Below are 22,743 nucleotides of genomic sequence, written 5' to 3'. Positions count from 1 at the left end.
AACTTGAAATTTCACCTTTATTTTAAAATAGTGAAATATGGTTATCACATCTTTCACCTTTACAATTAATACATGCTGGAATGTTACAAGTATTAAAAATGAAAATTTTATTATATATAAATATATAAATGGCATGAAACAGTACCCCAGATTGGCAATATTTATAAAATCTATAAAAATATTTAATTTTCAATATAAAACGGGAAAGTAATTTGAGTTCTAGATAAATGAAGAGGTAGATTTAGGCCATTTAAGGAAGAAGGTTGTGTCCATATTTTGGGAAAAGTTAAAAGAATGCCAAAGGGCTTGATTTGTTACTGCAATACTGACTTCAGATTGTGCAAGGACATTCTACACAGTAAAAACAATATACAATGTAGAAATCACAGAAAACAGTGGGCTTAGCCGTATCTGCTCAAGGAAAAGGTAGAATAAAAGACATGTAGCAGACAGAGATTCCTAATACTAGTTCATTTTACAGAAGACAATTCATATGTCCCATAAACATTATCCCTTTATTCTGAAACTTTTCTTTGAGGTAGACAACTGGGCCAGACTGCTACTGAATAGCAAGATGAGGAATGGTGAGGCAAAAGTAGATTTTGAGAGATAAGAATCATGGAATTCTTGAACTCCTTGTCTTAACTGCTAATAAAGAGTTATAACTGCTCTTACAGAACAGAGACCAGTCTACTCTTCATGATCAACTCTTCATGTCATCTTAGGATTCCAAAGTGTCTATATTGGGAGAAATATCAATAACCTCAGATACGCAGATGACACCACCCTTATGGCAGAAAGTGAAGAGGAACTCAAAAGCCTCTTGATGAAAGTGAAAGTGGAGAGTGAAAAAGTTGGCTTAAAGCTCAACATTCAGAAAACAAAGATCATGGCATCCGGTCCCATCACTTCATGGGAAATAGATGGGGAAACAGTGGAATCAGTGTCAGATTTTATTTTTCTGGGCTCCAAAATCACTACAGATGGTGACTGCAGCCATGAAATTAAAAGACGCTTACTCCTTGGAAGAAAAGTTATGACCAACCTAGATAGCATATTCAAAACCAGAGACATTACTTTGCCAACAAAGGTTTGTCTAGTCAAGGCTATGGTTTTTCCTGTGGTCATGTGTGGATGTGAGAGTTGGACTGTGAAGAAGGCTGAGTGCCGAAGAATTGATGCTTTTGAACTGTGGTGTTGGAGAAGACTCTTGAGAGTCCCTTGGATTGCATGGAGATCCAAGCAGTCCATTCTGAAGGAGATCAGCCCTGGGATTTCTTTGGAAGGAATGACGCTAAAGTTGAAACTCCAGTACTTTGGCCACCTCATGCGAAGAGTTGACTCATTGGAAAAGACTCTGATGCTGGGAGGGATTGGGGGCAGGAGGAGAAGGGGACGACAGAGGATGAGATGGCTGGATGGCATCACTGACTCGATGGACATGAGTCTGAGTGAACTCCGGGAGTTGGTGATGGACAGGGAGGCCTGGCGTGCTGTGATTCATGGGGTCGCAAAGAATCAGACACGACTGAGCAACTGATCTGATCTGATCTGATATTGGTTCCCACACAATAGGAAAGCTAATTCTTTCAAACAGCTAAAATTGAAATAGTCATGACTCAAACTTCAATGTAGTCCAATATCATACAAATAACCAGTTAAATCACACAGTGAAATTAAATTTTCTTAACAGTTTTTATAAATTTTAAAGTTCCAAATGTTTCTTAATTATTTTATCCTAAGGTGCATTTCCAGTGAGTGGTAGTTGCTGCTATCACCTTTGTCCTTGATGAAGGAAAAGATTAGGAGAATGGGTTGTTTTTAAGCTAAATGTATCTCCACTTGATGAGTGTTGGGAAGGAGCTTTTCCACCCAAAAGTGACGTTTCTGCTTCTTTTATTTCCATTGCCCTTTTGTATAGTTCAGCAGCTTTTTCAAAATCCCCTTCTTCATAGCTTTGGGAGAAAAAAAAGTCTCAAAATGAAAATATTTATTTTGAGATAAATATTTAACAATTTTTTTTAACAATTCTAAATGATCTTATAGGATACAGAAAAACAAGTTGTGCTCTTTTTTTCCAAGCTGAAGATTGAAAAACTGGAGGTTTTTATTATTAGTTTTTTATATAGAAAAAGTTATATTTGTTGAATGCTTTCAAAATTTTCTAAAATGCCAACTATCACAGGATTTCCAAGATTATTTCAGCCAATTGCTAGTCATTTAACCATATGACAAAATATAAATAATTGAAAAAAAAAAAAATCCACCTGAAATCTACCCAGAAGTGCTCTCCACCTCACCTAGTGTAAAACCCTGCAGCCAGGTTTTCTGTGCACTGTGAAATGCTGAGTGGTCCCACAGTGATGTGCGAGAGGCAGCTTGACCCATTACTTGGAAAGACTCTGTGGATCATTTCTAGGTTTTGTGTTTTGCCTAAGAAATGATCTTCCTTTATATTTTAACTTGTTTGTAAGTTTTACTCTGCAAGAAAAGTCCATTTTCAGGCAGACCAATAAAACAGAATACCCAAATTCTCCTTTTTGTCTGCTGCCAAGTGTCTTATGGGGCACCATTAAGACTACATTGTAATGGGTACAGTGAAACTGCTAAAGGAAGTTAGCATCTTGAGGTAAATATAATGCAAAAGTCAACATGGTAAATCCACTTTGAGGATAGCAAGTTGCCAATTACCCCCAGAGCCAGTTAGCTGCAAATGTAATCCATCCTCTTATTTGTCATGATACTTCCTCTACAAAATATGTTGTGCCACCTTCAATTTCACTTCTGGATATTATTTCAATGTCTCTTGAACTAGATCAGCCAAAAATAAACCCTCTGTTCTACTAAAAAGCATATCAGCAATAAATATTTTGTGGGGTTCTATGATGAATCAAAGATGTCCTAAGAGGGATTTTGGCTATATGAGGAAAGTGAAAAATTCTTACCTAAGCACAGCTAAATTTTTTAGTGTTTCTCCAACTCGAGGATGCATCCGACCCAGGCTGTCCTCGTAAATCTTTAATGCTCGTTCATACAACGGCAGGGCCTCACTGTGTTTTTTCTTATTAAAAAAGAAACAATGCTCATTTGAACACACTGGGTTTCTGAAATTACTTTTAAGGTACTCTAGACTGAGCTGACCTACTTGGCTAAGCACTTTAAAAGAGTTAATATCCTCCTACAAGATGTAGATAAACTGATTAATTTAGGAGTAATCATAATTGGAGAAGTAGTATAATAAAATTCAGAAACTTAAGTTTTAGACCTGGCTTGGTAACAACTGACATTAATCCAATTATATAAGCACAAACTTCTTTGTGGTACCCCAGGGTACCATATCTCTTACTCATGACAAGCAAATGATATATCTTAGGAACAATATTAGATAAAGAGATGTAGGGAGTCTCCAGAAATAAATAAGTCTATGCAATGAACTAAACACAGTATTTCACACTAAGAAGAATGGACTGTCTTACAGTTGTAACTTTAATAACTTCTCAAGTATTAAAGGGAACATTAGTAGATAACCTTAATTGTCCTTTAATTATTTTTACTGTGTCATATCTAATACATGTTTACCTATATCTAATACATGTTTACCTATATTTCATATGTTAAAACTATTGATTTATAAAGCATTACATTATGGGAACTTACCATTTGGCTATAAAGAACAGCTAAGTTCACCAAGGCAGTGGCTACACTTGGGTGCTTTGGGCCAAAGGATTTCTGCCGGATTTCAACAGCCAGCTCATACAAAGGTACAGCTTTGTCAAGTTTCCCCTAAAACACAAAAGTGAAATCTAACAAAAATATTAAAGCAATAAATACTTTATGATCAGAGCTTGTTCCATAAATACAGTTTTATGGTAAAATAATTCTGAGGAAAAAAGTTCAGAAATATTTCTTCCCAGTTTAATGGATAAGTTTATGGGTATCTGAAATCTAATATGTAAAGCTATATAGAATATAAGAACATTTTATCTGATAACTCAGAAAGTTCTTTAGGATCACCCATTATAACTTTCTGGTGATGTAAACACATGCCAGTTAAAGTATGTTTGCTGCTATATGTCATTTAGAGATAGCATCAAAGTTTTTATCTTAAAACTCATTTTCCACCAAATCCTTTCCAGATTTTTCAGATTATTTCTTTTTTACTTGAAATTTAGGTAGAAATAGCAGCAATGGATCCTTTATACTGAAACATCAACTTCAGTACTAGGAGGGTTAGCAACAGTCCCACAAAGTCTATACAACTCTGTAACCACACTAAATGAAAGCAGTTTTTTCTCCTGATTTTCGTTTGTCTTAAAGACAGCCATAAAAAATCCAAATATCACTTAGACTAGAACTGTATGGTAAAGAATGGTTACATTTAATTGCAAGCAAAGAAAAAGTGAAATGGTCATTTCATTAGCTATGGAGACTTCTTCAGTCCTTACAATTGGGTGATTTGATACATCTATGGTAGCCTAACACAGCAAACGTAATACTAGTTGAATTTTAAAACTTCTGAAATGTAAAAGAAGAATAAGTTCTAGTTAGAGTACTGACAAATGCATTTGTATTTAGAATGTATTTTTAAAAACTAAACTAGGACCTTAATTTAGTTAAGTCTGAAATCATTGTGATTTAAAAGATCATAGAAAATAATATATCCATTGGAAGATAAATTATTTTGCTTACAGCAACTATGGCTTAACTGGTATATTATAAAACACATGTAGGCATGCTATGGATTACTTACCATTTTCTTGTATAAGATCGCAAGATGCTTTACCGTATAAGCCAAAGAAGGGTGATCAGGAGCTAATGCTCGTCTCCGAATGTCTAAGGCTCTTTCATAAAGTTCTTCTGCTTTGTCATACTGTTTCTTTTCATTGCATAGAGCCGCCAGATTATTCAACGACTGGGCACAGTCAGGGTGATCTGGTCCTAGAACTCTCTCCCTCATCTCCAAGGAACGCTTCAGAAACTGGTCAGCTATTCTATGAACAAAAGACCCAGATGGTTTAAACTATTCTCTAGAAGTCAGAACCCTAGTCCTAATTAGGAGGAGAACTGAAGTACTTTTATTCTTAAATCCAAGATAGTTAAAATGAAGGATTCAGCTCAAAATCCTCTTTCCTACCCCTCATCTCTTTCTGCCCTTTTCCAAAAATTAAATATGCCTTCCTAGTAGTGTGAGACCCTAAGGTGTCTGGATGATTGTCTCCATTCTCCACTTCACTCCTAAAACACAAACTCATAAATAGTTTCCAGAACAAACTTTTTATATCTTAAAAATTACTAAGCCAAACTCAAAAGATTTTGGTATTCTTTCCTTCTCCCTCCCTTTGGAGTTAGTACTAAATCTGGTTTGTTTGTTTGTTTGTTTGTTTGTTTGTTTTGGTATTTTGGCTGCATTGTGGCATGCAAGATGGTTCCCTGACCAGGGGTGGAACCTGGGCCTCCACAGTGAAACAGCCAAATCCTAACCACCAGGCTGCAAGGGAGCTCCCTAGTACTAAATAAGTTTTAATTAAAGAACCCTTTGTGGGACTTCCCTAATAGTGCAGTGGATAAGAATCTGCCAGCCAGTACAGGGGACATGTGTTCAATTCCTGGTTTGGGAAGATTACATATGCCCATGGACCAAAACTACTGAGCCTGTGTGCTACAACTATTGATGCCCATGTGCCCTAGAGCCCATGCTCTGCAACAAGAGAAGCCACCACTATGAGAAGCCTGAGCACCACAAGAAACAGTAGACCTTGCTCCTTTGTGAAGTGGGCTGCTGCTGCTACTGCTGCTAAGTCGCTTCAGTTGTGTCCAACTCTGTGCAACCCCATAGACTGCAGCCCACCAGGCTCCCCCATCCCTGGGATTCTCCAGGCAAGAACACTGGAGTGGGTTGCCATTTCTTTCTCCAATGTATGAAGGTGAAAAGTGAAAGTGAAGTCGCTCAGTCGTGTCCGACTCTTAGCAAACCCATGGACACCAGGCTCCTCCATCCATGGGATTTTCCAGGCAAGAGTACTGGAGTGGGGTGCCACTGCCTTCTCCGTGTGAAGTGGGCTAAATATTTGTATTTTTCTGATATCCAAAATGTCAAATCTATTGTATTTTGCTGACATACAAAGAAGTCCAAAAACACTCATTTTTCATAAAAGAGTCTTTGAGTCTATGCCCAAATAAATTGAAGAATAAAATTAGCAGCCATCTACATTCTTTTCTTTATTTTCCCTCAGTCCCAAGTTTGTTCTTATGTGAGACCTTTTGTACAATATCTACACAAACTCATTTGTTATAAACATATAAAATACTAAGGAAACTACAGAATATCTTTTTAGTTACTAAAGAAACAATGTGAAAGGAAACAGTGGAGAAATTGTCATGGTCTTTGTTAAATGTGGCCATGTTCATAACATATCATACATGAAAAATTCTGTTGATTTTTTCTAGCTTGGCTTGATAGAAATGTAAAACAGCTTTGCATCTAAGAGATGAAATGAATACGTGTTTTCATTATTAACAGTAGGGTACTCACTCTAGGTTGTTCTGAAGATAGTAGAGCACACCCAGTTCATTGAGGGTCCGAGCATTGTCAGGTGTATCCTTACCTAATGTGAGCTCTTCTAATTGTAGGGCCCGTCTACGTAAAAGGGAAAATCCATACTGGAGAAACATAGAAATTCACAACAATCATCAAGTAAGTGCAATCTCTGATTCTGAAGCTATATACTAGGGTTCTGAAAAAATCCTTTCTCCTTTTGTTTCCTTTAAAGTAGATTACAATTACTTTAAGTATACTGAATTACTCTAATGATTATTAAAAAATATACATACTTCCCAGTGACTTCACATTCTTAAATTCATTTAAAACTATTTTGTGAAAATGACTATGATAATTTAGCAAAATGAACAGAATCCCTAAATGCATCAGAAAGATTAGGAAACAATGTGCATATATTTATTAACCCTATTACTAAACATTTAATACCAGGTACTTAAAACTGCACATAGCACTTGCATCTAGTAGACAAGTAAGTCCTGGAAATCAAATGTATAGATAGCATAGGGAATAGTGGCAACAATACTGTATTATAATGATCAAACTTACTAAGAGACCAGATCTTAATTATTCCAACTACAAAAAAGAAATAATTTTGTGATGTGACGTTATGGTGTAATCAATCATATTACAATATATAAATGCATCAAATAAATATGTTGTACATCTTATATTTACACAATGTTAGATGTCAAATACATTTTAATAAAAAACTGAATATAGCATTTTAAATTAAAATAAATATGCTATATTTATTTTATCAGCAGCTTAGAAAAATGAAAAAGTTTTTGCATTTAAGGATAATAATTTCTTGGCATTTGAATGTAACATTAAATGTTTACTAAATTTCTTTTATTCTCTTTTCAAGCTTTAAAAAATTGAAACAGCTTTTAAGTCCATCTTCTAAAATCTAACCTTTATCATTTTTGTTAATTTTTATTGGAGTATAATTGCTTCACACTAAAATCTAATCTTTGAATTGTATAGTTCTACCTTTTAAAAATTAAAAAAAAATTTCCCTAGCTTTATTGAGATATAATTGACATATAACACTGTGTAAATTTAAAGTGTACAACATGATTATATGACATATGTATATAGTGTAAAATGATTACCAAAATATATAGTTCCACTTTTTAAACATATACTAATTTGTACTTCTCAGTAATACTAGTTTTTAAACATGTATTTTAAACCAGAAAATATTAATCAGTACTTCCCTAGAAATCAATTTAAAATCAAAAGTTTTTAAATATATGAGGTTTATGTATCTACATTATGATACAGAGATGTTCTTTTCCTTTTTGTTCAAAACACAACACAAAAGAAATCTCTCATTACCAAGTTGCCTTTTCTCCTTGCAGCTTTCTGACGAATTTTAAATGATTTCTTCCTAAAATGTTCAGCTTGTTCATATCTTAAAAAAAAAAAAGTAAGTCAAAGGAAAGCAACATGTCCAAAGTGTCATACTTCAGTGAAATGAAAGCACCAATGTAAAGTCTTTTTTTGCTAATTAAATACAACATTATTTCTAGAAGTGAGAGTCATAGGGAATGAAAAATCTTAAACAAAAATTTTCGCAAAACAAAATCTAATAAATCTAGTCCTCCAAGTGGGCTTCTATGGGACTCAGTGGTAAAGAATCTGCCTGCCTATGCATGAGATGCAGGTTTGATCCCTGAGTTTAGGAGAAGGAAAACGGATCCCTGAAGAAGGAAATGGCAACCCACTCCAGTATTCTTGTCTGGGAAATCCCATGCATAGAGGAGCCTGGAGAGATACAGTTCATGGGGTCACAAAAGACTCAGACATGACTTAGCAACTAAAAGAACAAGTCTTCCAACTAGCTGACATTTAACTATTTTTCAGCTGATTAAACTCATTTTGAGTTTAAAAGGCAATCTCTAAAATGCAATCTAATTAAATGAAAATTCAAAACTTTAGTTTGCTATATCAACTAATTTTTGGTCACATAGAAATGTGAAATTCACACAAAATCTGTGTGAAACAATATTTTTAGAAGTTAAAAGAAAAATTCCAATATGTGTCACTTATGATTGAGCAAAAGAAATGATTTCAGACAGAGAAGAGATACCTATCAGAGGGCGTATTATACTAGGGATCAAACTTCTGTAAACTGCTAGATAGTAAACAGTTTTGCCTTTGTGGGTTATGTGATTGCTGTTGAAACTAAAAAGCTACTGTCAAAGCATGAAAGCAGCCACAGACAATATGTAAATGAAAAAAAACTATGGCTGTGTTCCACTACAACCTTAGGTGTGAAACAGGGGACCTTGTGGACTTGGCATGTGGGTGATGGTTTGCTGTCCCCTGTATTAGTAGTACTCAATATTACAAAGCCAGTCAGAAAAGGAGCTCATTTTCACATCCAGCTCTATGACTCCAAAGTCCATGTTCTGTCCTCCACACATCTTGAAACAGAGATAAACCTTGCAGTTCTAATTTTCTGTTTACCCCATGAAGACCCAGACCAAGAATAATATTTGAATATGGTGGATTCAAAAGAATATAGGATAAGGAAAGTACGGGATAAAGAAAAGTACACAGCCACAAAACAATGCCTCCCACATAAGTACATTAAGAACTGTAATTCCCTGTCAAAAAACCAGAGAATTACTCATTGAAATCTTACTTGTCTTGTTTCTGGTACAAAGTTGCAAGTGCCTCAAGTTCGCGAGCAGTATGTGGATGGTCTGCACCGTAGGCGTTTTCTGAGATCTCCAGTGCTTGTTTATACAGCTGTTCTGCATTGCCAAACTTCTTCCACTGCACATACACACTTGCGAGTTGGTGGAGAGACTGAGCTACTTGTGGGTGATCTGGATCTAAAGCTGTTTCTCGAATTTCCAGAGACCTCTGCAAAGGCACAACAGCCTGGGGAATAAAAAGGTTAAAGACCAATTAATGTGAGTGAAATCCTGTAAGATTTGCCATCTCGTTAGCACAACAAATGAAAGCTACATCAATTCCTAGGGAGGAGAAAAGAGTAAACATCAAGACCCACACAGTCTCTAACTCCCTGCTGAAGTTACCTGACTGAGAAGGCCTAGATCCTTGAGAAATCGCCCCAGGGTTTCATAAAGGTCAGCTAAGCAAACCATGCTCTCTTCGCCTTCACAGTTTTTCTCATACTGCTTCAATGAATCAAAGTATTCTGCTGCCATTGCGCTTTTGTCTTTGCCAACAAACTGCCAGTAACTCAGCAACTCAGCAAAATGTCCTCTGTTTCAACAAATAACAGTAATATAATGAAAAAGAAACGTTAAACCCCACTACTGAGTGAAGATGCCACAAATTCATATCAAGCTACTGACAGTGTATTAGGAGGCCAGTCCAGTGTAGTGCGGTAAAGGTGTAAACTGGGCCTGCCATCTGAGTCCACAGCACTCTCGCTGTGTTCTCTCTTACCTCATCATTCTCGACTGCAGAAGGAGCACACCGATATCACCTGCCTCAAGTGTTGCTTTAAGGAGATTATGGCATGTAGCACGTACTCCATAGTGTTGGCTGTTACCATTAATACCATTATGATTATTCACCAACGGAACCCTATCATAATCCTGTTTAGACTTTTTATGATATGCAGTCAACTGCTGAATTCACCCCAAAATTATTTTAAATGATGGAAATACGAACAGAAGAAACAAAGCACAGGCAAGCTGTCAGAATACCTGCTTTGTATTTTCATCAAGGGATGGAATGATAAAAGTAAGCTTATTCATCTCTAGATGGTATTAAGTAGGATGGAGAGCTGTTAAACTAAAGGATGAATCTCATTTTAAATCATGAAAAACTGGATGGAGACCAGAAATAATTTATGAGCTGCAACAAAGAAATTTGAGAGAGATCATTAAGGAACAAAACAAATTATGCAGCTAAGTTATGAGAAGTGTCTAAATTTCTAGGTGAGACAGAGGTGGGGCTTAGAGGTCAGAAGGTTGGCTCATAAAAAGGTGATTCTGCAAGAGGCAAATTCAGACACACCAGGAGATAACAATGAGACATAAAGGATTTCCCTGGTGGCCAGTGGTTAAGACTTGGCGCTTCCACTGCACCGTGTGTGGGTTTGACCTCTGGTAAGAGAAATAAGATCCCACATGCCACACAGTACAGCCAAAAAGATAGAATAAAACCTTAAAAAAGATTATTATAAAAAAAGGGTAATCCTTTCTTTAAATTCTGACACCAGTCCAATCCTATGAAGAGCCCAAAGTCTGGTTTGAAGGCTACACTTTAAAATACTTGGATGCCCTAAGAGGTAGACATCATGAACCTCCTCTCTGGGTGGTCTGGATTTAAACCTGCTTCGGTGAAAGATTAAGATACAAAGCTATCTCAAGAGCATTCCAGCTCTGATTTTATAAAAACAATACTCTATTTTTTTTGTTTGGGCTTCCTTGGTGGCACGGATGGTAAAGAATCTGCCTGTAATGTGGGAGACTTTGGTTCGATCCCTGGGTTGGGAAGATTCCCTGGAGGAAGGCATGGCAACCCACTTCAGTTTTCTTGCCTGGGAATCCCCATGGACAGAGGAGCCTGGTGGGCTACAGTCCATGAGGTTGCAAAGAGTTAGACATGACTGAGTGACTAAGCACAGCACAGTATCTTTTTTGTTTACCTCTTGGAAAAAGTAGACGTGGCAATTTGCAAACTGTTTAAAATTTCTCCCACATTGTTTTATATTACGGTTACCACTGAAAGTGGACTAATTTTTAAATGAAGAATGCCATTTTCCCATTACACTGAACAACTGTTTGAATCTGTTTTTCTGGGGAAAGATGTCCTACAAATAAGTTTTTTACCTTTTATAGAGGTTTTGAGATACAAAGAGGTTAAGAAGACAATCATGCAGCTTCTGTTTACTTCCCTGCTGCTGGAAAAGCCAAGGCAGTTCATCTGCACTCCTCCAAGTCACTCGGTCCTGACTATTAGAAAAGAAGGGACAACATTCAGTAGTACTGTCCCACAGTGAGATTGCTTCAACAGACTACTGGCAAATGTTAAAGGAGGAGATATATATTTGATATATATCCTATCCCTGACTCTATGAATAATACTGAGAAAATTAGGTAAAAATCAGAAACTTTATAAACCTAACTATGGAAATAAAGTAATATTCAGGACCACTGATCAAACTCTATAGGTATTTTCCTACACCTATAGAGTAGGCACTGAACTATTAAAAAAACCATCAATGGACACAAATTGAATTATCACAAAAAAAAAAATCAATGGACACAACTGTACACACCCAGGTATTTACAGACACACACATATTTTTAAACTACTTAAACTATTTAACTAGAATAAAATAAAAGTAATAAAATGATCCTGCATTGATTTCACTTAAATCTTCAGCATAATATTAAAAGACTGACTTGCATAATTATATGTTTGTTCTTTTGGCATTAACAGGAGAGGATTTAACCTTTAAAATAATAAGTAAATTTTTATACATTAAGTTATTCTAAGAAAGAAAAAAGTAAGGACACAGAGGTGCAGTGTGTTGCAGAAGCTAAGAACAACAAAATGCACGTTTGTAATACCTTAGCTGCATGGTAAAGTAGTTGGTTAGCTTTTGTCTATATGAAGCAATAATGGTGGGGCTTTCCATGTATTCTAGTCTCACTGTTTCCCAAGCCTATGGAGGAAAAGAAAAAATATTACAGTCTATTTTCTGTAAGTCACTGTACATCTAACAGTGAATTTTTAAAATGAAATTTATAATTATTTCAATTTATAGTTGTATAATAGCATTAGAATATTTAAAAATTCAGTATATATTTATGTGACAACTGACATGAGAATTCTTGTTAGAACTCAAAATATAATACAATTCAAACTTTTAGTGAATATATTAAAAATCTGAAATGTGAACTGCAAAAGTACTAAAAGCAGCAAGCTATATTTAGGTGATATATTAATACTACAAAGGAGAAAGATAAGCCTGTGAAATTACAAATATTCCACACCTACATATAACACAGCATACTCAAATGAAAGAATTTATTTACATTAGTTTACGTATGTAAATTAACCATGGCATTGAAGGGCTTCCCAGGTGGCATTAGTGGTAAAGAACCTGCCTGCTAATGCAAGAGACTTAAGAGATGTGGATTCAAGGGAAGATACCCTGGAGAAGGGGATGGCAACTCATTCCTATATTCTTGCCTGGAAAATTCCATGGACAGAGGAGTCTGGTGGGCTACAGTCCAGGGGGTTGTAAAGAATTGGACAGGACCGAACACACACACACACACGTACTCAATCCTAGAGAATGTTCCATGTGCACTTGAACAGAATGTGTATTCTGCTATTTTTGATGTAATGTCTTGAAAGTATCAACTAAGTCTAACTATTATATTGTATCATTTTGGCTGCCTGTTGCTTTACTGATTTTCTGTCTCAAAGATCTGTCCATTGATGTGAGTCAAGTATTAAAGTCTCCTACTATTATTGTATTCCCATCAATTTATCCCTTTATGTCTGTTAGTATTTATGTATTTAGTTGCTCCTATATTGACTGAATATATGTTGATGAGTGTGCTATCATCTCCTTATATTGATCCTTTTATCATAATATAGTATCCTTCTTTATCTCTCTTAATAACCTTTGACTTAAAGTCTATTTTGTCTGATATGAATGTTGTAACCCCTGCTTTCTTGTCATTTCCATTTGTTTGAAATGGTTTTTTCCATCCTCTCACTTTCAATCTGTGTGTATCATTTGCCCTAAAATGAGTCTCTTGTAGGCAGCATATTCTAGACTCTTTTTTTTAATCCTTTCTGCGACTATGTGTCTTTTGATTTGAGCATCCAGTCCATTGGCATTTAAAGTAATTATTAATAGAAATGTATTTATTATTATTTTAAATCATGTTTTTCCATGGTTTTATATTTCTTCTTTGTTCCTTTCTTTTTCTTTTTCCTTTTGGGGTTTGATGATTTTCTTTTGCATTATGCTTATCTTCTCTTCTTTTTGGTTTTTGTAAATCTATTATATGTTTGTGATTTGTGGTTACCCTATGTTTCATGTATGCTAACCCCTTTCCTATATCTGCTTGCCTTAGACTGGTAGTTGTACGGCTCAAACACATTCATTCTAGGAAAAAAAAAAATCTATATTTTCTTATGCTCATCCCCCACATTTTATGATCTTGATGTCCTCTTTTATATCTTAATGTTTGTCCTTTTGCTGTTTGTTGTGGTTATCACCACTTTGACAGAAATTTTTAAATATCTGTGTACCAGTGGTTCAGTGGTAAATTTGCCTGCCAATGCATGAGACACAGGTTCATTCCCTGAGTTGGGGAGATCCCCTGGAGAAGGTAATGGCAACCCACTCCAGTATTCTTGCCTGGGAAATCCATGGACAGAGGAGCCTGGCGGGCTATAGTCAATGAGATCGCAGAAGAGTTGGACATGACTTGGTGACTAAATAACAAACCAGCTTATTTAAATGATTTACTTTCCAATTGTGGCTTTCTTTTCCCTATTGATTCTTACTTCTCTCCTATTTAGATAAGACCTTTCAATATTTCCTTTAGGATGGGTTTAGTATTGCTGTTTTTTTTTTTTTTTTTTTTTTTGTTTTTGCTCATCTGAAAAGTTCTAAATGATAATCTTGGAGGGTAGAGTATCCTAGGCTACAGATTTTTCTGTTTTAGGACTTTGAATATATTTTGTCATTCTATTCTGGCCTGTGATGTTTCCGTAGAGAAATCAGCTGATAGCCTTATGGGGATTCCCTTATAATTAACTCTTTGTTTTTCTCTTGCTTCCTTTAGTACCTTCTCTTTATATTTTGTTGTTATTCAGTTGATAAGTCATGTCTGACTCTGCAACCACATGAACTGCAGCATGCCAGGCTTTCCCATCCTTCACTATTTGCCAGAGTTGGTTCAAACCCATGTCCATTGAGTCAGTGATGCCATCCAACCATCTCATTCTCTGTCACCCCCTTATTCTCTTGCACTCTTTATGTTTAACTTTTGCCATTTTTTTTAATTATAGTATGTCTTAATATAGGTCTGTTTGGGTTTATCTTGTTTGGGACCCTCTGTGCCTCCTGTACACAGGAAGATATGTTTCTTTCTTTAGGTTTGGGAAATTTTCAGGCATAATTTCTTCAAATATATTTTCAATTCCCCTTCTCTCTTTCTTCTCCTTCTGGGATCCCTATTATGTATAGACTGACATGCTTTCATAGTATCCCATAGGTCTCTTATATTGCTTTTTTTTTTATTATTCATTTGGTTTTCTGTCTGCTGTTCTGATAGGGTGATTTCCATTATTCTATCTTCCAGATCACTTATTCATTCTTCTGCATTATTTATTCTGCTATTCATTGCCTTTAGCTCAGCTTTCATTTCAGCAAGTGAATTTTCTAATTTTTCTTGGCTCCTCCTTCTAGTTTCTAGTCTCTTTTTACAGTAACCTACATTACTATGAATAGTCCTTTTTAATTCCTTCAGTATTTTCATTATCTTGTTGTTTCAGTGTCTATTAGATTGAAGAAGTCTGTCTCATTGTTTGTTCTTTCAGGGGAATCTCTTGATCTTATTTGGGAGTGGTTCCTCTGCTTCATTTTACTTATATTTCTCTAACTCTATGGATTTAGGAGAAACAGTTATCTACTGTGGTCTTGGAGGACCATTTTTATGTGGGAGCATCCCTGTGTAGCCTGTGTGGACTTAATATTTTTTGGTATGAGGGCCATAAGAGAATACTAGGAACAATTACAGGTCAACAAATTCAACAACTTAGAAGAAATGGACAACTTTCTAGAAACATACAATCCAGCAAAACTGAATCAAGAAGAAATAAATAACTTGAACAGGCCAACAACTAGAAGTAAAACAGAATCTGTAATTTATAAACTCCTTACAAACAAAAGTCCAAGGCCAGATAGCTTCACAAGTGAATTCTACCAAACATACAAGGAAGAACTTATACCAGTCTTTCCTAAACTCTTCTAAAAGACTGAAGAGAAAGGTACATTCCCAAAGAAACTCTATGAAGCCACCATCACCTTGATACCACACCAGACACTTCTGAAAAAGAAAATTATAGGCCATCTTTGATGAATGTAGTTGCAAAAATTCTTAACAACATATTAATAAACTGAATTCAACGATACATAAAGATCATACACCACCACAACCAAGATGGATTCATCCCAGAGTCATAAGGATGATTTAATATATGCAAATTAATTAATGTAATATACCACATCAACAAAAAAAAAGACAACACATGATCATCTCAATAAAGGCAGAAAAAGTATTTGAGAAAATTCAACATCCATCTATGATAAAAACTCTTACCAAAGTAGATCCAAAGGGAACATATCTCAGCATAATAAAAGCTATTTATTACAGGCCCACAGCCAGTATAATACTCAATGGTGAAAAGATGAAAGCCTTCTCACTAAAATCTGGAAGAAGACAAAGATGCCCACTCTCCTCACTTCTCTTAAACATAGTATTTGAAGTCCTAGCCACAGCAATCAGACAAAAAAAAAAAAGTAAAAGGTATTCAAATTGGTAGGGAAGAGTTAAAATTGTCATTATATGCAGATGACATGATACTGCATATAGAAAACTTTAAAAACTCCACACAAAAACTACTAGAACAGATAAATGAATTCAGGAAGATAGTAGGATATAAGATTAACATAAAGAAATCAGTTGTATTTCTTTACACTAAAAATGAAATATTAGAGAATGTAAAAAAATATTCCTTTTAAAGTCATAGCAAAAAATAAAATACTTAGGAGTAAATCTTACCAAAGAGGTGAAAGACTTATATGCTGAGAGCAAAAAACATTAATAAAGGAAACAATATGATTCAAAAAAATAGAAGATATCCCATGCTCTTGGATTGGAAGAATTAATATTGTTAAAATGGACATACTACGCAAAGCAAACTATAGATTTAATGTGATCCCTACCAAATTACCCATGACATTTTTCACAAAACTAGAACGAATGATCCTAAAATTTATATGGAAACATAAAAAGACACAGAATTGACAAACAATCCTTAGGAAAAAGAACAAAGCAGGAGGCATAACCCCCCAAGACTTCAGACAATACTACAAAGCTATAGCAATCAAAACAGCATGGTATTGGCACAAAAACAGACCTATGGAACAATGGAATAAAATAGCCAAGAAAAACCCACACACCTACTGTCAATTAATTTTTGACAAAGGGAACAAAAAAATACAATGGAGAAAAGACAGTCTTTTCAGCAAGTGGTGTTAGCAAAGCTGTACAGCTGCATGTAAATCAGTGAAGTTAAAACTCATCCTCCCACCATACACAAAAACAAACTCAAAATGACTTAAAGACTTAAATATAAGACATGACACTATAAAACTCATAGAAGAGAACATAGGCAAAACATTCTCTGACATAAATTGTACCAATGTTTTCTTAGGTCAGTCTCCCAAGGCAATAGAAATAAAAGCAAAACTAAACCAACAGGGCTTAATCAAATCATAAACAAACAGACAAACAAAGGGAGAATATATTTGCAAATGATGTGACCAACAGAGGTTTAGTTTCCAAAATATACCAACAGATCATACAACTCAATAACAAAAAACCAAACAACCCAATCAAGAAATGAGCAGAAGACCTAAGTAGATATATCTCCAAAGAAGACATACAGATGGTGAATAGGCATATAACAAGATACTCATTATTGCTAATTTTTAGAGAAATGTAAATTGAAACTATAGTGAGGTACCATCTCACACCAGTCAGAATGGCCATCATTAAAGTCTACAAATAACAAATGTTGGAGAGGGTGTAGAGAAAAGGGAACCCTCCCATAGTGCTGGTAGGGATGTAAGCTGGTATAGCCACTATGGAAAACAGCATGGAGGTTTCTTTAAAAATTAAAAATAAAGTAATCATAAGAGCTGGCAATTCCACTCTTGGCATTTATCCAGAAAAAACTGTAATTCAAAAAGATACATGCACTTCTGTGTTCATGGTAGTTCTCTTTACAATAGCCAAGACATGGAAAAAACCTAAATGTCCATCAATAGGAGAACAGATGAAAAATACAATGTACATATATGCAATGGAATATTTATTCAGCCATAAATAAAAGAATAAAATACAGCATGGATGGACCTAGTGATTTTCATACTAAGCGAAGTCAGAAAAAGACAAACTGTATGATTACCACTTACATGTGGAATCTAAAATATGGCACAAATGAACATATCTATGAAACAGAATCACAGACACAGAAAACAAATTTGTGTTTTCCAAGGAGAAGGGGTAGTTGGGGAGGGAAGGATTGGGAATTTGGGATTAACTGATGCAAATTATGCGGTACAAAAAAAGAGTTATATTAGTCATTATTTACTAGGTGCTAGAAATCATGTTTAGAACTTCACCAGGACCAATTAATTATTCACCATTTCAGTTAACTATCTTCACAACCCCGAGGTAAGCTGAAAACATCTGCCCAAGGCTCAGAGAGCTTGCCCAGGGTTACATTAAGCTGTAAAGAGCTGGGCTGTGAACTGAGGCAGAGTGACAGAACCCAAGCTCTTAAAACATGTATACTACACCAACAATACAATGAAACATAAAATTGAAAAAACGTTTTTCTCTTTCAGAAAAAACTACCTTTTAAAGTAATAGCCATTTCATAAAGGTATTTACTTCATAAGAATATTAGCCAAATTTTGTATCTAACCTAAAATTACTGGAAAAATATCTGTAATGCCAAATGAGATTTCAATTTTGTCTTTTAATTAAAATATTTGAAGTAATATGGTATTATATACCATAATACACATGCGATGATATGTAGACATTTCAATAAGTGAAAAAACCTTACTAAGATAACATTTACCTGTAGATGTTGAAACTTGAGCAAACCACAACCATAAGTCAACAAACACATTTTGTGTAAACTGTGAATAAGGGAGGTCAAGACAGTCCAGGACATCTCAGGATAGAGTTCCATCAATTCTGACTCATTCACACCATTGTGACTAATATTTACAAGGCAGAGAATCTAGGTAGATAAAATAAATTAACAGTGATTATACAGTACCTCTATTGTTAACTAATAGCCATTAAAATGTCCATAATTCTTTTAAGCTTATTAACTTATTCAAATTTATCATTCAAGTGATTTAATAAACCAAGAAACAGATTTCTTAAAACACACTTTCCAAAAGACACTAATCAAGAATAAGACAGTGTACATATAAAATGTAGCATGCCAAAGATAGCATACATATAGAAAAAGTAAACTAATTAAAGAGTTCCAATTCTGGGAAGATGGTGGAAGAAAACAACCCTCTTAGTACAAATGCCTCTCAATATCAGATAACAACAAGTAAAAAAACATTTCTAAAATCATAACTGAACCTTCAGAAAAGAAAGGGAAATCCCCAAGTATCCCAAATAGGAAACTGAAAATTTAGATAGATAAATAGCAGAACAAGAAGACAAGGAAGGAAGCTTGTGGGCTTAGAGGTAGAATGAAAAGTCCAGGAGGGAGGAGGGTTCAGGATGGGGAACATGTGTATACCTGTGGCGGATTCATGTTGATATACAGCAAAACCAATACAATATTGTAAAATTTTAAAATTAAATTAAATTAAAAAAAAAAAAAAAAGTCCAACCTACAGGAAACCCCCCAGCCCAGCTGAGAAATAAACACAAAAATGGATCCAGGTTAAAACTATAAGGGCTCAGCAAGGTTGTTAGTGAATTTCCAAAAACTAAGTTGAATAACCAGCAACAAAAAAGTTTTACAAGTTATTTTAACTACTACAGAGTCATTAGAAACAAATTTTAACAAAAGATGTTCAAAACTTTTATGGGAAAGAAGATAAAATGTGATTTGAAAATCATTCAAGAAGATGACTAAATAAATGGAGAACTATCTAGCTTTTCATGAAGGAGAAGATATAAGATAATTTTCCCCAAATTAGCCTCTAAATTCAGTGCAATTCCAATTAAAATTGCATATTGAATTTCCATGGCACTTGCTGAGCCAACTCTAAAGATACACATGGGAAATGAGCCAAGATAACTATGAAAAATATTAAGAAGGGGTTTGCCCAATGAAATATCAAAGCTTACTTTTAAGTTCTAATAATTAAGACAATGGTATTGATAAAGAATAGTAAATTGGAACAGAAGAGCCTAGAAACAGACTCATGTTTATATATGAGCTTGATACCTGAGAGGTGGCATTCCAAATCAGTAGAAAAGATATATAAAATAAAATGAACAATTAACTAGCTATATTTTAAAAGATTAAGAATTAGGCTCCTGGGAATTCCCTGAAGTATCCCAGGTTCAATTCCTGGTCAGGGAACTAAAATCCTGCAAGCTGTGCAGTGTGGCAAAAAAAAAAAAAAAAAGTATATTCCTTCCTCACACAATAAATAAAAATATGTAATGTACATTAAGGACTTACACATGAAGAACAAAATTATAAAATATTTTGAAGGGAAAAATATGAAATCATTTTTATGACAGCAAAGGATTTTAAAAAATTAGATAAACAGGCATAAACCATAAAAGAAACTATGGATAAATTTCACTTTATTAAAACAAAACTTTGTATAATGATGTCATAAGGTTAAAACACAAGAACAGGGAAGACATTAATTTGTAAACTCTGTAACAAAGAATTTGTATTCAATATGCAGAACCTTTAAAAACTAACAGATCAACAAGAAAAAGTCAACTCAGTTAAAAAATGGGTAAAGGACCTGACCCAGCAATTCACAGAAGATGAAACAAGAATAGCCAAGAAGCATGAAAAGATGAAAAGTCTCCATGATAATCAGGAAAATGAAGATTCCCTGAGATATCACTTCTGGTCATAAGCACGCTATGGCAGTGGGTATAGTATATGCTTGAAACATATTTAACATTACAGGGATTTACCATTTACTTTAATTCACACACAAATGCAAACATGGCAAAATAATCTTCCCTTTATAAGTTTGTTACATTTTACCTGTTTCATTAGTTCTTTATCTGTATCATTTGCCAAGGACTCCTGGATAGATTGCAGAACAAGTCTATATAATGAAACAGTATCTTGACACTGGAAACACTGAAGAAGGATTTTATCTAAATTGCCTGCTCTCCCAGCACTGTTGGAATTGAGAATAGATTTAATTTCTTACAGTCTGACAACAACTGAATAATTGGGGGTAAATAAAAACAATGCTCTACTTTATCTTTTTTTATACTGTTCAACTGGTAACAACAGGAATTCGATAAAACATGGCCCAGGAAAATGTTAGTTTTATAGGACTGCTAGAATCATCAGAGTTATTTTAGTATACCATTTAATTCAATGCAATAAACATATGCTGGGAATTAACTATGTATCAAGTAATTACTGCACACTATGAAACATAAAAATAAGACATGGTACATCTAGATGCACGCCACCTACATACAGGAAGCAAGAAAATAATTACAAATAAGTATTATTAGTTAGCCATGCAAACTAAATTTAAACAAACAGAACCAGAAGTTAAGAAAACATCAGCTTAAAGAAAACAGTAGATAGGGTTTGTTTGAAAACATTACATAATATTTACCAGTAGTTTCTTTTTTTAATATGTAAAGAATGGTGAAAAAATAAAAAATGGTCCATAGTCCCTCTTAAAAGAGATTACTTGAAAAAATACGAAATGCATGACTTAACACTTTTGTACTCATGCAAGCCACTGCTGTTCTCAGATTCACTGCTATAACTCTGGGGACAGGGGGAGGGGTCAGTGAAAATATCACAGCCAATTCAAAGTTTTGAAAGATTTTTTTCATTTCAAATTTGGTGCTTCAGGTGAGAATGTGGAATTGAGAGACAACGGTACTAGTTTCAGTTTCCCCAGTATGAATTGTTCTAGGATTACAACCTACTCTGATGAATACCAAAACAAGTATTAGTCTTTTTTTTTAACCTCTGGTTTCAAACAGACAAAGTAAGGTGAGGCTGTCCTGAAGAAGTAAAAGTAGTAAAACTCTCTACTGCTTATATAAAGGCACATTACAAATGAATGTCTAAAATAGACGTCTCTGCTGTAAGATGAAACGTTTATCAGGATGTGGGAACAGAGACAATTAAAAATTCCCACCAATATACCTATCTACTGATATTGAAAGACACCTGAAATAACACTTTTTATGCCTCATTTGCCTCCTCACTTTCCCAAAACTACAGGCCTCAAGGTGACAATTTAGAACAAAGATGGCCTTCTTTTGCAGCCCCAAGTTGAGAAAAGGTTAGTGTGATGAAAACCAGACAAATATATCCAACAAGTTCTGATATTCACGGGCTAGCAATTTTCAGTCGTCACATTATCATGGATGTCAAGCTACAGTATCACAGTCAAGTCATAGTATCACAGTTAGAACACCAGAATCTTAGTGGCCTGAGAGATTGCCATAATGGTCAGTTCTGTTTCACACAGTGAGGAAGCATTCTGCAGCAAACACAAAATTGCTGAAGATGACATAAAATAACTACCACTTACCGTGCAATCATTTTGCCGAAAAGAGTGACGTAAAGAGCATTGCAGGTTGTAGCAGAACGACAGTGTCGTTCTAGCTTCTTTTCCTGTACCAGTTAACCAAAAAAACAAAACAAAACAAAAATACAAAACCACCCTGGAATTAAGTGGCCTTTACAACTGAGCCATCAGCAAATGTCCCTGAAGAAATAACACAGTTCCTGCCACCTCATCAGTGGCATCACTGCTGTGTTGTGGTAAGCTACAAGTGCTGTCAACATTCAAATGCTTTTTCACTTTTAAAATACTGCTTAATATAATATAGTAAAGTAAGCCTTAAGACCAAAGTATTTTTTTATTGCTTGTTCTATATCTGTTATTAGTTTAAGGGTAAATGCATTTAACAAAGTAATAACTAAATTCCAATTTTCCTTGGAACCACATAGAGTTCCTATATTGAATTTTAAGTCTCATATAAGGTATTTTTTTTAAATAAAAAAGCTATAGAGAGTAAAAGAGAGCAGCATAATTAAAAATACTTACCTGCTCTTTACTCAATTTAATGTCTACAGAGTGGCATTCTGCAATTATAATAGATTTTGCATCTTTTGGATTTAAAGGGTCAAGATGAAGTGTAGGCCACAGC

At 34.8% G+C, this 22,743-nt stretch overlaps 1 protein-coding gene across 3 annotated transcripts in view; it reads right to left on the bottom strand.

The window, feature by feature from the left end:
• Positions 1-3: 3 nt before the first annotated feature.
• NPHP3 (nephrocystin 3) overlaps positions 4-22,743 on the bottom strand; it is a 56,238-nt gene continuing 33,498 nt past the window's right edge. For 2 of the 3 annotated variants that reach the window (XM_070376127.1, XM_070376131.1), the window contains 14 exons: positions 22,641-22,743; positions 22,122-22,204; positions 20,591-20,729; positions 18,458-18,622; positions 12,124-12,218; positions 11,380-11,502; positions 9,610-9,799; positions 9,210-9,451; positions 7,898-7,973; positions 6,533-6,660; positions 4,751-4,991; positions 3,658-3,783; positions 2,946-3,061; positions 4-1,955 (listed from right to left, as the gene is read on the bottom strand). In XM_070376127.1, the coding sequence (XP_070232228.1) occupies positions 1,775-1,955; positions 2,946-3,061; positions 3,658-3,783; positions 4,751-4,991; positions 6,533-6,660; positions 7,898-7,973; positions 9,210-9,451; positions 9,610-9,799; positions 11,380-11,502; positions 12,124-12,218; positions 18,458-18,622; positions 20,591-20,729; positions 22,122-22,204; positions 22,641-22,743 (2,008 nt within the window). In that variant the 3' untranslated portion in view covers positions 4-1,774. Of the gene's footprint in view, positions 1,956-2,945; positions 3,062-3,657; positions 3,804-4,750; positions 4,992-6,532; positions 6,661-7,897; positions 7,974-9,209; positions 9,452-9,609; positions 9,800-11,379; positions 11,503-12,123; positions 12,219-18,457; positions 18,623-20,590; positions 20,730-22,121; positions 22,205-22,640 lie in introns of those variants that run through there. The other variant, XM_070376136.1, reaches the window with a different exon arrangement.

The sequence above is a fragment of the Bos mutus genome, chromosome 1 (genome assembly GCF_027580195.1).
Source record: "Bos mutus isolate GX-2022 chromosome 1, NWIPB_WYAK_1.1, whole genome shotgun sequence".
Lineage (NCBI taxonomy): Eukaryota > Metazoa > Chordata > Mammalia > Artiodactyla > Bovidae > Bos > Bos mutus.
The sequence above is the reverse complement of the archived record's forward strand: the minus strand, read 5'-3'. Positions and strand labels throughout refer to the sequence as shown.